This window comes from Hyperolius riggenbachi, chromosome 12 (genome assembly GCF_040937935.1).
Source record: "Hyperolius riggenbachi isolate aHypRig1 chromosome 12, aHypRig1.pri, whole genome shotgun sequence".
Taxonomy (NCBI): Eukaryota; Metazoa; Chordata; class Amphibia; order Anura; family Hyperoliidae; genus Hyperolius; species Hyperolius riggenbachi.
In genome coordinates, this window is record NC_090657.1 from 158,572,474 (window position 1) to 158,585,653 (window position 13,180).

The window sequence follows — 13,180 nt, forward strand, 5'->3', positions numbered from 1 at the left end:
TCCCCTGTCTGGTGGGTAGTGTGATGTCTAAGAGGGTAAAAAGTGCTGGGAAAACATTATTAGGTGTTAATATAAGCAAAGGGGTACTTGATTCAATATTATAAACAGGACTGCGGGGGTGATGAGGTGAAGGAGGGAAACAGTATATGTGAAAAACGTATTAGGTAGAGGCGCAGGGAAGGTGTGTATATGTTAAAGAAAAAATTAAAACTTAGTAGTAATAGCAACATTTACCTCGTGCAGGTCCAGTGTACGCTTGGCACCTCTGTGCAGTGGTGTCAGCGTCGGACCATTAAATAGTAGTGCAGACCAGCCCACCCAGTCTATCACTACGTGCACTACTATTTAATGGTCCGACGCTGACACCACTGCACAGAGGTGCCAAGCGTACACTGGACCTGCACGAGGTAAATGTTGCTATTACTACTAAGTTTTAATTTTTTCTTTAACATATACACACCTTCCCTGCGCCTCTACCTAATACGTTTTTCACATATACTGTTTCCCTCCTTCACCTCATCACCCCCGCAGTCCTGTTTATAATATTGAATCAAGTACCCCTTTGCTTATATTAACACCTAATAATGTTTTCCCAGCACTTTTTACCCTCTTAGACATCACACTACCCACCAGACAGGGGATTTACACTGAGTATAATTGTATTCTCAAACTACCAACTAACTCATCACACTCTATTGTATTGTGTATAGGTATACAGAAATCAATGACCACTACTATATATTATATAACTATTACCATATTGTTCGCCCCATGTTTTATGATTATTTCTGATTAATGCTGGTGCATACTACATACGATTTATCATTATATATTATCTACATGGATAACATCAAACTTGTGCAGCACTCTGATGTACCTTTTATCTCTGTCATTTATAGTGTAATACTCCTACTGTTGAATGCCTGATGAAGCGGGATTGTGCCCGTGAAACGCGTTGCAATACTGTTCATTGGAGTATGTGAATAAATTGTTTGTTCCTTAACTGACGCATCAAGTCCATTTTTGAGTGGCTGGTCCACTGCCGCCACCCGAATATTTTAAACATTTTAAGTACCTTTTATCCTATTGGCGCCTCTGTACATCTTTCAGTTTAAGCAGTAGAGATGGCTCGAATCTCAGATTTTGGGTTCGCGAACCGCAATACACTTCAATGGGCAGGCGAACTTGAAAAACTACAAACACGGTTTCTGGCCACAAAAGTGATGGAAAAGATGTTTCAAGGGATCTAACACCTGGAGGGGGGCATGGCGGAGTGGGATACACGACAAAAGTCCTGGGGAAAATTAAGGATTTGACGCACAGCAGGGTTATAATCCCTAAAGGGCAGAAATCCCAGGTAATCACGGGAAAAAAAATCATCCTTTCTATCACAAGAGATTGCAAATGCAGTTAACAAACCAGCCCAACTGTTCCGCACAGTGGAAAAACTCTGCAACCCGGCATGTCAAAAACTTAACATCGAGTCTTCAAAGGACCTCTGTGACCAATTTGCCCATTTCTTCACAGACAAAGTCTCCGCTATAAGGTCCGCCATCCAACTTACAGCATCTGAGCCTAATATAGCGCCGAAGACCATTAGCAGAGACAATGTAACACCTTGGTCAAACTTCAAAGAAATTGATGAAGAAGTCACATCAAGCATCCTCCTTCACGTCCGCCTAACTACCTGTGACCTAGATCCTGGCCCAACACAGTTCATGTTGAACTGCCCCGACCTGTTCGTACCGGTATTCCTAAAAATTGTTAACTGTTCCTTAAAATCAGGGATATTTCCTGCTTTACTGAAGGAAGCAATCATCAGACCTCTCCTTAAAAAACCCTCCCTGGACCCAGATGCAATGACCAGCTACAGACCTGTCTCTAACCTTCCCTTTCTGGGCAAGCTAATTGAAAAAGCTGTTTACCTCCAGCTAGAAGCCAAAATTCTACAAAACAACAGTTATGACCCATTCCAGTCTGGCTTCAGGAAACACCACAGCACTGAAACGGCCCTCATCCAAATATGCAACCACCTGCTCATGGCAAGAGACAGAGGAGAGTGCTCCATCCTCATACTGCTAGACCTTTCTGCAGCCTTTGATACAGTTGACCATGACATCTTGATAAACAGGCTACAGGAATACTGCGGCATTGATGGCATAGTTCTTCAGTGGTTCCAATCCTTCTTGAGTGGCAGAACCCACAAAGTGTCTATGGGGCCCTTCCTGTCCACCCCTGTATCACTTAGGTATGGGGTGCCCCAGGGCTCAATCCTCTCTCCCCTGCTTTTCACGATTTACATGTTACCTCTGGGAAAACTAATCCAAAAACATGGCCTGACATACCACTGCTATGCAGACGACACTCAACTATATCTTTCCTTCAAGCCTGGTGTGACAGACCCAACTCTAACTATAAACGCCTGCTTACGTGAACTACAGCAATGGATGAATGACAACTGGCTGAAACTAAATGCAGACAAAACTGAAGTCCTTCTGATAGGAGGGCAGAGCATGATAACAAAACAACTTAACTTGCAGTCTTCACCACTGGGAATAGGAGGCACGGATCTGCGCAGCTCTGATCATGTGCGTAGCCTGGGAGTTCTAATTGATTGGGATTTAAACTTCAGAACTCAAATCTCTGCTGTGGTGAAATCATCCTATTTTCACCTGAAGAACATTGCAAAAATCAAGCACCTCATACCCCCAGAAGATCTGCCAACCTTAGTCCACGCCTTCATCACATCCCGACTGGACTACTGCAATGCTCTCTACACTGGCCTTCCAAAAAAGGTCTTGTACCGACTACAGCTGATACAGAATACTGCTGCCAGACTGCTAACCAACCAACCCCGTCACTGCCACATAATGCCAGTCCTGCACTCCCTTCACTGGCTACCTATAGAATGGAGGGTCCTATTCAAGATCGGCCTACTGACATTTAAATCCCTGAATAATTTAGGCCCTGGATACATGAAAGATATGTTGCAGCTGCGTAGCAATCCCCGCATTCTCAGATCAACAGGTTCTAATAATCTAGTCATACCCAGAGTCCACTTGGAAACTTTTGGTCCCAGAGCCTTCTGTCATGCTGCCCCTACGTTTTGGAACTCCTTACCTCAACAGATCAGGACAGCTCCATCCCTGGACGTGTTTAAATCCAGACTGAAAACCCACCTGTTCAGTTTGGCATTTGCAGAAATATAACTTTTGTTGTGTGAATACTTCATCCTACTAATTACTGAATCTGAGAGAGCCTAAGCGCTTTGAGTCCTATGGGAGAAAAGCGCTATAGAAATGTTATTGTATTGTATTATTGTATTATTGTAAATCACATTGCATTCCTAAATTGGAGGCATAAAGTGCTTGAAAACATCTTGCGTGTGTGGACATGGATCAGCACGGAGAAAGCAGTCAAGTGGCCTGCAGGCAGAGATGCTGTGTGGGGACTGACCTAGTCTTGGGGCAGGCAGCAGCGGCCGGCAGGCAGGCAGAGATGCTGTGTGTGGGGACTGACTTAGTCTTGGGGCAGGCAGTAGCAGCCGGCAGGCAGGCAGAGATGCTGTGTGGGGACTGACTTAGTCTTCGGGTGTGCAGTAGCCCGGGATCCATGCCTCATTCATTTTAATAAAAGTCAGGTACTGAACACTTTTTTGACCTAGGCGATTTCTCTTCTCACTGACAATGCCTCCAGCTGCGCTGAAAGTCCTTTCTAGGACGCTTGAGGCAGGGCAAGCCAGAAGTTTGATGGCAAAGGTCAAGCCTGCGCACCCAGTACTCCAGGGGTTCATCGCTGCTCAGACTTTCAATGGTTCCTTCTCTACCATTGTTAATGCTTACATCTATTTTTTTAAATGACTTTTTCTGCTGTCTATGCAGTTCCTTCAACAAGAATCTGTTATGGAGGCAGGGGCGTTGCTAGCCCCAAAGATCAGTGGCACATGCCCCGGATCTATTCTGTGGTGCCCCGGATGTCCCCCAAGCAGTCAGCTGTGGTGCTTCAATGGCAGGCATGCTGGGAGCTGTGGTGCATCAATCAGGGGTATGCTAGGTGCTGTAGTGCATCTATGTGGGCATACTGGGTGCCGTGGCACCATGCTGAGTGCTGTGATGCCTTTACGAGGGCATGCAGGGAGCTGTGGTGCCTCAATGGGAGTCCCGTGGGAGCATGAGAGGAGGTCCTCTAGAAGGTCAGGGAATGCTATGAGGGAACTGCCAGATAACCTGGAGGCTGGCCAGCCCAACCAGCACAATTCCAGACTAGCCAGCGCAGATGCCAGGTAACTCTGCCTAGTTATGTCACATAATGACATGCTCCATTTTTTATTTTATTTTTTTGTATTAATGGAGAGGGGGCTTCATCTAACATTTTGCTGGACAGGTCTACTTAGACTGTTGTTAAGTTTATGTAAATTTGGCTCCACCTATGACCACATCCTGCTGCGTGGCCACACCTATTTACCGGATCTTAGGATCCTAGTAACGCCCATGCATTATGGAGGGCAAGTCTGCCATTCATTCAACTGTATGATAAACTGGTAACGGGCTGGGAATCAGGGTTCGATTCCGTTCCGGAGTGGGAGCCTGAGAAATGGCTACCACCACACATCCAAGGAAGGCAGGAGGCACGGCACGGCACGCAAGTCTAGACTCAGGGAGGTAGTGACGAAAATTAACAATACAGGAGGACTCTTTCGAGGCCCTGCTGTATAGTGATAGAACAAATACACTTGAAATCCTTTAACAAGAATCTGTTATGGAGGGCAAGTCTGCCATCCATTCAAGTGAAAGGTATTCACTGACTGCCAGGTATAATACAATGTGCAGTCACAGATGCAGTGAAAGGTATGCACTGACTGGACTAATATAGTGTGCAGTCACACAGATGCAGTGAAAGGTATGCAGTGACGGGTATAATACATTGTGCAGTCACACAGATGCAGTGAAAGGTATGTAGTGACTGGTATAATACAGTATTTAGTCACACAGATGCAGTGAAAGGTATGCAGTGACTGGTATAATACAATGTGCAGTCACAGATGCAGTGAAAGGTATGCAGTGACTGGTATAATACAATGTGCAGTCACAGGTGCAGTGAAAAGGTATGCACTGACTGGTATATAAAACAGTGTGGAGTCACACAGATGCAGTGAAAGGTATGCAGTGACTGGTATAATACAATGTGCAGTCACAGATGCAGTGAAAGCTATGCACTGACTGGTATATAAAACAGTGTGTAGTCACAAAGATGCAGTGAAAGCTATGCACTGACTGGTATATAAAACAATGTACAGTCAAACAGATGCAGTGAAAGGTATGCACTGACTGTGCTGGGCCTGGCACAGTATAGCAATTAGCAAGAGCCAGCTGTAACAGATGGCTGTATATGCAGTGTCAGTGGCGCGCGCGCGCACACACACACACACACACACACACACACACACACACACACACACACACACACACACACACACACACACACACACACACACACACACACACACACACACACACACACACACACACACACACACACACAAACTATCTCTCAAAAGAGCTTTTTTACGGTGCTTTTCAGCAACAGATATCAACAAGGAGCAAGCTAACAAGACCAAACTAACGCTTTACCTATCACTCCAGCAACCTCTGCCGTCTCTCACTAAGCAGGCAGCAGACAGAGTAAAAAAATGGCAGACACAGCAGCATTTTTATAAGGGGCGGGGGGGGGGGGGGGGGCTGGGGTCCAGGAGGGAGTGCAGCCTTATTGGCTGCCATATGTCTGCTGACTATGATATAGAGAGTCAAAGTTTAGCCCAATGATGTGGTATAGGGGGCTAATCGAACTCACTATGTGTTCGCCGGCAAACTGTTCAGACCATCTCTATTCAGCAGCTACCCTGCAATGTGTGATCTTGTGCTGTGAAGAGCTCCTGACAGCTGCACACAGGAAGTAACTGTCACATAGGAAGTGAGGTCACCAGATGTGTCACCAGAGGATGGTCCCGTTTGTGCCAGTCATGTGACGCTGATGTCTGTCCCCGCACATGGGTCACAGTGACAGCTCGCATAACACTACAGCAGTGCCTACAAGCCCTAGGAACCCGCAGACGCCTTCAGTAGTGATGAGCCAAAATTTCAGATTTGCATAATTTTGCATCGTAATCTGCAATTGCCGTGCAAAATCGTTATTCATCATTTTTGGCAATCTCATAATAAATGTGCTCGTTATTCAGAATGTTGCACCACAATTTTGTGTTAAATCATATGTCCGAGTGTAATTTTGTATTTACATATAATTTTGTATAATTATGCTAAAAATTGGGTGTAATCACACAAAATTGTGCATAACTAAAAAAAAATCAGCTATTAAGAAAATAATTGTGATTACGATTATACACATATACTCGTAATTACGCCTAATTGTGTGGATTTTTTCACAATTATGATCACAATTTTGCATAATAATACAAAAATGAATTGTGAATGAATGCTAATAAGCAGAATTTACCATAACGATGATCACTAGTCGTCAGCAAGCTTTACCAGATGTATGTAGTCAGTGCCACCCGGCTCAGCTTTGCCAGTTATGCTATCAATGAGGAAACACTGGAAGCGTAAGATCGCCTATCTGTGTAATTTGGCCCGAAGGCTTGCACTCTAAATGTGGGTTTAGGGAGACACATATCTGGGGGGAGACCGGCTGGAGTCTGTTGGTTGTCGAGAAAGTGAATACCGTTACCGCTGTGCACTCAATCGCCTCCTTGCCACTGGGATTTTCCAGCCTACCCAATTAATCCTTTCAACCGATTTTGGTCGGAAATCAATCAAACCGATCGATTGGGTGGTCATGTTGTGGCATCACTATCTGCTAGATTCAGGCATTATGACTGATTCACCCAGATATCGATGCCAAAAATTCAGTAATGTATGAGTACCCCAAGGGAAGCATTAGGGCCTGTCCTGTGGAAAGCAGCGTACCACCAGGCATGCAGAATGGACCCATGATCTCCTCTGTGAAGCATGCAGATGTTGTGGCCAGTTCAGTGACTCCTGGGATCTGACAGTGATGCATCACCTCCAGCACACCCATCATATTACTGCCTTGCAATGTGTGACGGGGTGTGCTGGATGATGATAAGCGAGTGGGCAGGGAGACACACGACTGCACAAAGCTGCACTGTGATGACAGCGGCTCACCCAATCATGGATCACACACAGATAGGGTTGCAACCTCATCCCTTTAAATTCCGGCACATATGAATTACACTGGTTCTGGGGTGACTCACAAATAATCACTGCATAAACTGCATCTAACTAGCCACAAGGCATGTATAATTCATATGCTCTGGTTTTTAAAGGGATAAGGCGGCAACCCTACATACAGATAGTGTATATCAATACTGCCTGATCAATTGATTGCACATCACTGATTGATCTATCGGGCAGTAATCTACCTGTGTGTGGCCTACAACCTCCCGTGTGCTCTCATACTAGGGATGATTAATGATACGTAAAATTTTCTGAGTTTATGCAAATGTATGTCATTTTTTTATGCAAATATGTGCAGCGTGAAAATGGACCCATCAAGTCCCACCCAGGTTTAAATTGATTGGTCCATTTTCAAGCTGCATATATTAACATACAAATTTACATACTGTACATTTGCATAAACTTCATAAAAAAATGTGCATATCTTTGATCATCCCTATCCCCTACCCGGCTCCTCTGTCTTGTCTCCAGGGATGGTCAATGAGCTGCTAATGATTCCACCAACATGCAAAGTGCATGCAAATTATATGCAGATTAGAAGTGGGTCATTCAAATGCACTTCCAGTCAAATTAACATAAAAAAAAATTCAACCATGCATGCAAATATAATGCAAACACTGCATAGCTTGGCCCAGTTTCAAAGTTTGCAGGCAAGCTGGAAAAATTAGCATCTCACTGGCTATCCACTGTATACCCACCCTGGGCCTGATCACCTGTCCCGCCAGCTCTGCACTTTTATTTATTTTTTTTAGTGCACAGCTACAGCACTTCTGAGCGCTTTTTAATACGTTACTGCTTTGAAAAGTGCTTGGCTAATGTATTTGAATGGAATAGCTCACACACGAGCAATGTGATTTTTTTCCCAAATGCAAACGTGGGTCCTGCAGCATTTCTGTGCTTTTCAGCCTCAATGTTAAGTATTGGAAAGTGGAAAATCGCTCTAAAAAGCGCTAGATCAGAGTGTTTTTTTCCAAACTTTTTTTTTTTTTTTTTAACAAAGCTGTACACTTCCAGCTCTACTGTACAAAAAATAAGAAATTGCTACACCAAAATGCTCCAAAAATCACTAGGCATATGGCTGGAATCGCTTAGAAAAATCACTTCTAAAAGCGCTGATCGTTTGCAATTACGTTAACACTTTTGGCTGGCTGGCTGGATGGTGTATTGGTTAAGGGCTCTGCCTCTGACACAGGAGACAAGGGTTTAAATCTCGGCTCTGCCTGTTCAGTAAGCCAGCACCTATTCAGTAGGAGACCTTAGGCAAGTCTCCCTAACACTGCTACTGCCTATAGAGCGCGTCCTAGTGGCTGCAGCTCTGGCGCTTTAAGTCCGCCAGGAGAAAAGCGCGATATAAATATTATTTGTCTTGTCTTGTCTTTAGGTGTGCACCAGCCCTTACTTCCAGATAGATACACTTCCAGTGTAGAATGAAGGAATTCCACAGCATGCCAAGAACGTCATTAGACATAATGCAGCTATGATAGGTATACATCGCCAGCACGGATATGATTAACCCTTTCCTGTCCTATATTGGACGGTGTCTGACATAGTCCAAAGTCCAACACGGGAAAATGGCTGCCGTTATGGGATGATGCTGTTGCCAGATAAAATCTACATTACGTCAGCCAACATAGATTGAAGTGTTGGATGAAAGTAATTTTGATATTACATGGGGACATTTGGGCTCGTCACTAGGTGAGTCGGTTCTGGATTTAGTCCGCATGGTGTCACCCTATGTGTATCGGACACAGTCAGACATGTCACCTCGCATGCCCCTCCCACCACACAGTGACGCTGCTCAGAGGACAGAGTCAGACATGTCACCTCGCATGCCCCTCCCACCACACAGTGACGCTGCTCAGAGGACAGAGCCAGACATGTCCACTCGCACGCCCCTCCCACCACACGGTGACGCTGCTCAGAGGACAGCGTCAGACATGTCCCCTCGCATGCCCCTCCCACCACACGGTCACACTGCTCAAAGGACAGCGTCAGACATGTCCTCTCGCATGCCCCTCCCACCACACGGGCACACTGCTCAGAGGACAGCGTCAGACATGTCCCCTCGCATGCCCCTCCCACCACACGGTGACGCTGCTCAGAGGACAGCGTCAGACATGTCCCCTCGCATGCCCCTCCCACCACACGGTCACACTGCTCAAAGGACAGCATCAGACATGTCCTCTCGCATGCCCCTCCCACCACACGGGCACACTGCTCAGAGGACAGCGTCAGACATGTCCCCTCGCATGCCCCTCCCACCACACGGTCACACTGCTCAGAGGACAGCGTCAAACATGTCCCCTCGCATGCCCCTCCCACCACACGGTCACACTGCTCAGAGGACAGCGTCAGACATGTCCCCTCGCATGCCCCTCCCACCACACGGTCACACTGCTCAGAGGACAGCGTCAGACATGTCCTCTCGCATGCCCCTCCCACCACACGGTCACACTGCTCAGAGGACAGCGTCAGACATGTCCTCTCGCATGCCCCTCCCACCACACGGTCACACTGCTCAGAGGACAGCGTCAGACATGTCCTCTCGCATGCCCCTCCCACCACACGGTCACACTGCTCAGAGGACAGCGTCAGACATGTCCCCTCGCATGCCCCTCCCACCACACGGTCACACTGCTCAGAGGACAGCGTCAGACATGTCCCCTCGCATGCCCCTCCCACCACACGGTCACACTGCTCAGAGGACAGCTTCAGACATGTCCCCTCGCATGCCCCTCCCACCACACGGTCACACTGCTCAGAGGACAAAGTTAGACATATCGCCTGGCACGTCCCTCCCACCACACGGTCACGCAGCTCACAGACCACTTACCATTGCGAGGAACATAGCTGAAGGCAATCTGGAAAGATGATTGTATGAGGAGCAGGAGGAAGCTGCTGTAATATATGGACTTCAGGAATCGCCCAGTGAGGCCTGGATGAGAGACAAAGAGTGATTTAACTATATATATATATATATATATATATATATATATATATATATATATATATATATATATATATATATATACATATACATACATACATATATATATATCTTACCATTATATGTAGCCTGCAAGAGCTCCAAAGGTGCATAAATATCTTAAAGGGCAACTGAACTGAGAGAGATATAGGGGCTGCCATACTGACTTTCCCCGATCTTTACCAACGACGATCGTTACAAAAAACGAACCACCGACTATTAAGGCAAACGACGAACGAGCCAAATCGCTACAAAAGAAAGTTCTGTCTCGGCGGATTCTAACCAACGACGATCGTTTGCAAAAGTAGTACATCGTTGGAAACGGTCGTTCGTACTAGGCTTGACATGCGCATTTCACAATTTTTCCGTGAAACTTCTCATTTTTATGCGCAGGCGCAATAGTTGCTTTACGTGATGTAACGTTCGTTCTAACGATCAGATCGTTACACACCTTTTAAAACTAACTTTACTTAGGTCGTTCTTTCATCAATTAAAAGTTCGTTCGTCGTTCTCAACGAACGATCGTTGTCGCATGTGTGTACGTAGCATTAGTCGTAGCCCCTGAACAAGCATGCAGATCAGGTGCTCTGACTGAAGTGTGACTGGATTAGCTGCATGCATGTTTCAGGTGTGTGATTCAGACTCTACTGCAGCCAGAGATCAGCAAGGCTGCCAGGGAACTGGTATTGTTTTAAAAGAAAATACATATGGCAACCTCCATATCCCTCTCACTTCAGGGGTCATATTCAAATTTAAAACACACATTAGCCATAAACTACACCTCCCACAATGCACTTTGGTTTCATGACCCACAAAGTAACCTCCCACCACTAGGGTGCAGTGTTTCTACTTCATTTCACAGATAGTTTTCCAAGGAGTACAGATTAGAAATATGAACAATCTCAATTCTGAGTTGACAATGTTCAATAGATTTTCTAATACTAATGCTAGGTACACACCATACAATTTTCTGTTAGATTTTCTCTTAGATTAATGCCAGATAGCTTTTTTCCATGTTGTAGGTAAATCTAACAGAAGAATCTAACAGAAAATTGTATGGTGTGTACCTAGCATTATACTGTGCACATTTTGGTCCACAGCTTAGGCTGTGCTTTAGATTTTGTTCCCTTAAAGGACATCCAAGGTGAAAATAAACTGATGAGAAAAACAATTGTATCTATCCATCTCCTAAAATGACTTTTTTTTAGATATCCCACAGTTTAATTTACATTTATATCTAGTTTGTATGTGTTTACTGTTTTATTGTCTCTGCTCAATGACACATTCATTGAAGTATGTCAGAGCTCAAATCTATGAACTATTGACCCTTTTTAGCCCTTCCATGCCCTCAGAAGCCATTTACTGACAGGACAGTGATAGGATGTTTATTCCCAAAATCACATGTCAACACCAAGGTTAACAATTGTTTTGGGGCCACTCAGGGTCCCCTTCTTCAGAACAGTGCAGACAAACAATGTGACAAGTAATACACCAAATATATACACCATGTGACAAGGAATCACCACCCCTGACATTAGGGAACACCCCCTTCCCTGTATTGTAAACATTCCATAATTCCCTTATTAGATATGAATCAGGACCTGGATCATGCATAAACAACACAAGTCTAATATACATGATCATAGACTGTAACATTGTGAACAAACACTGTCCCACATATTGCATACATACCATAAACATAATTCTTGAGCTCCTGTCACTCAATGATGAGTTTAAATCCATTGGTTCCAAAAATGCATATCAAGACCGAGCCCCGCCGCCACGACCGTTAATCACGAGCGGGCCAGTCCCTGTATGGAGTTGCTGACGCAACACATTACCCATAGGGAAGCGCTTCCCCTCACTAGCCAATCCGAGAACAATGGGCGAGGCATAATTGCTTGAGTGTGCGCGCACATGACGGAGTGTGCATGGCGCACGCATATGGCCATTTATGCGTTCCCCGTCACCATGGAAACGTCGCGCGGGGCTTCCCCGCTCCTGTGCGCGCACACTTAGGCAGAGTGTGCATAGCGCATGCATATGGCCATTCATGTGTCCCCGTCAACATGGAAACGTTGAGCGGGGCTTCCCCGCTTAGCGCGCACACCAAAGGATCAGAACGTACGCCGCATACGCATAAAAATCTAAATGTGTGTCAGCGTAACCATGGAGACGCCTCAGTGAAAGAAATCTCATCATGTCACGTCACCTCAGTTGTCCTTTAAGTGTTGAATTTACCACCTCTGCTATAAACCAATAGGTGGTACACTCAATGAAATGCTGAGAACCCAGTAGAGCTTTTTTTGTTTGTTTTTTTGAGCATTTAGGGAGCACTTTCAGTTGGTAGCGATTTCCCTAAACGCTCTGCCAATGTAAATGGATGGGACAGATTCCACTAGAATGATTGCTAATAGGGAAGTCACAATCACAGGGCATGAAGTATTTTGGGAGCGTTTCCATCCTAAAGTATTGTATAGGAGCAGGGAAATCACTCCCAAAACCGCTTGCAAAACGGTACCACAAATCGCTAGCGATATCGCTTTGCACTCTCTAGTGGGTTCCAGGCAAAATCCTAATAGATGCAAATATTATGCTAATTTCATGAAAATATATGCAGCTTGGAAATCGACCAAATGCAACAGCTTCGGGATTTGATTGGTACATTTTCAAGCTGCATATAGGGATTGACAATGAGATGCAAATCATTTCAAGTTGATGCAGGATTATGCAAATTGTAAGCAAATGTATGCAGCTTAAAAATGGACCAATCAAATTTTACCTCAGCAGGATTTGATTGGTTCTTTTTTTTCGAGCTGCACAAAATTGCATAATACTGCATCAACTCAATTATTTGTATTTCACTGACCAAAGAATTTGACATAACTGGCAAAGTGGTAAAAAAGCCTGGGCAGTGCTGTAC

At 45.1% G+C, this 13,180-nt stretch overlaps 1 protein-coding gene across 2 annotated transcripts in view; it reads right to left on the minus strand.

Moving 5' to 3' along the window:
* The window catches only part of LOC137542170 (piezo-type mechanosensitive ion channel component 2-like), a 258,588-nt gene that overhangs the window by 179,056 nt on the left and 66,352 nt on the right, over nucleotides 1-13,180 (minus strand). For both annotated transcript variants that reach the window (XM_068263888.1, XM_068263889.1), the window contains one exon: nucleotides 10,105-10,206. In XM_068263888.1, the coding sequence (XP_068119989.1) occupies nucleotides 10,105-10,206 (102 nt within the window). The remainder of the gene's footprint in view (nucleotides 1-10,104; nucleotides 10,207-13,180) is intronic.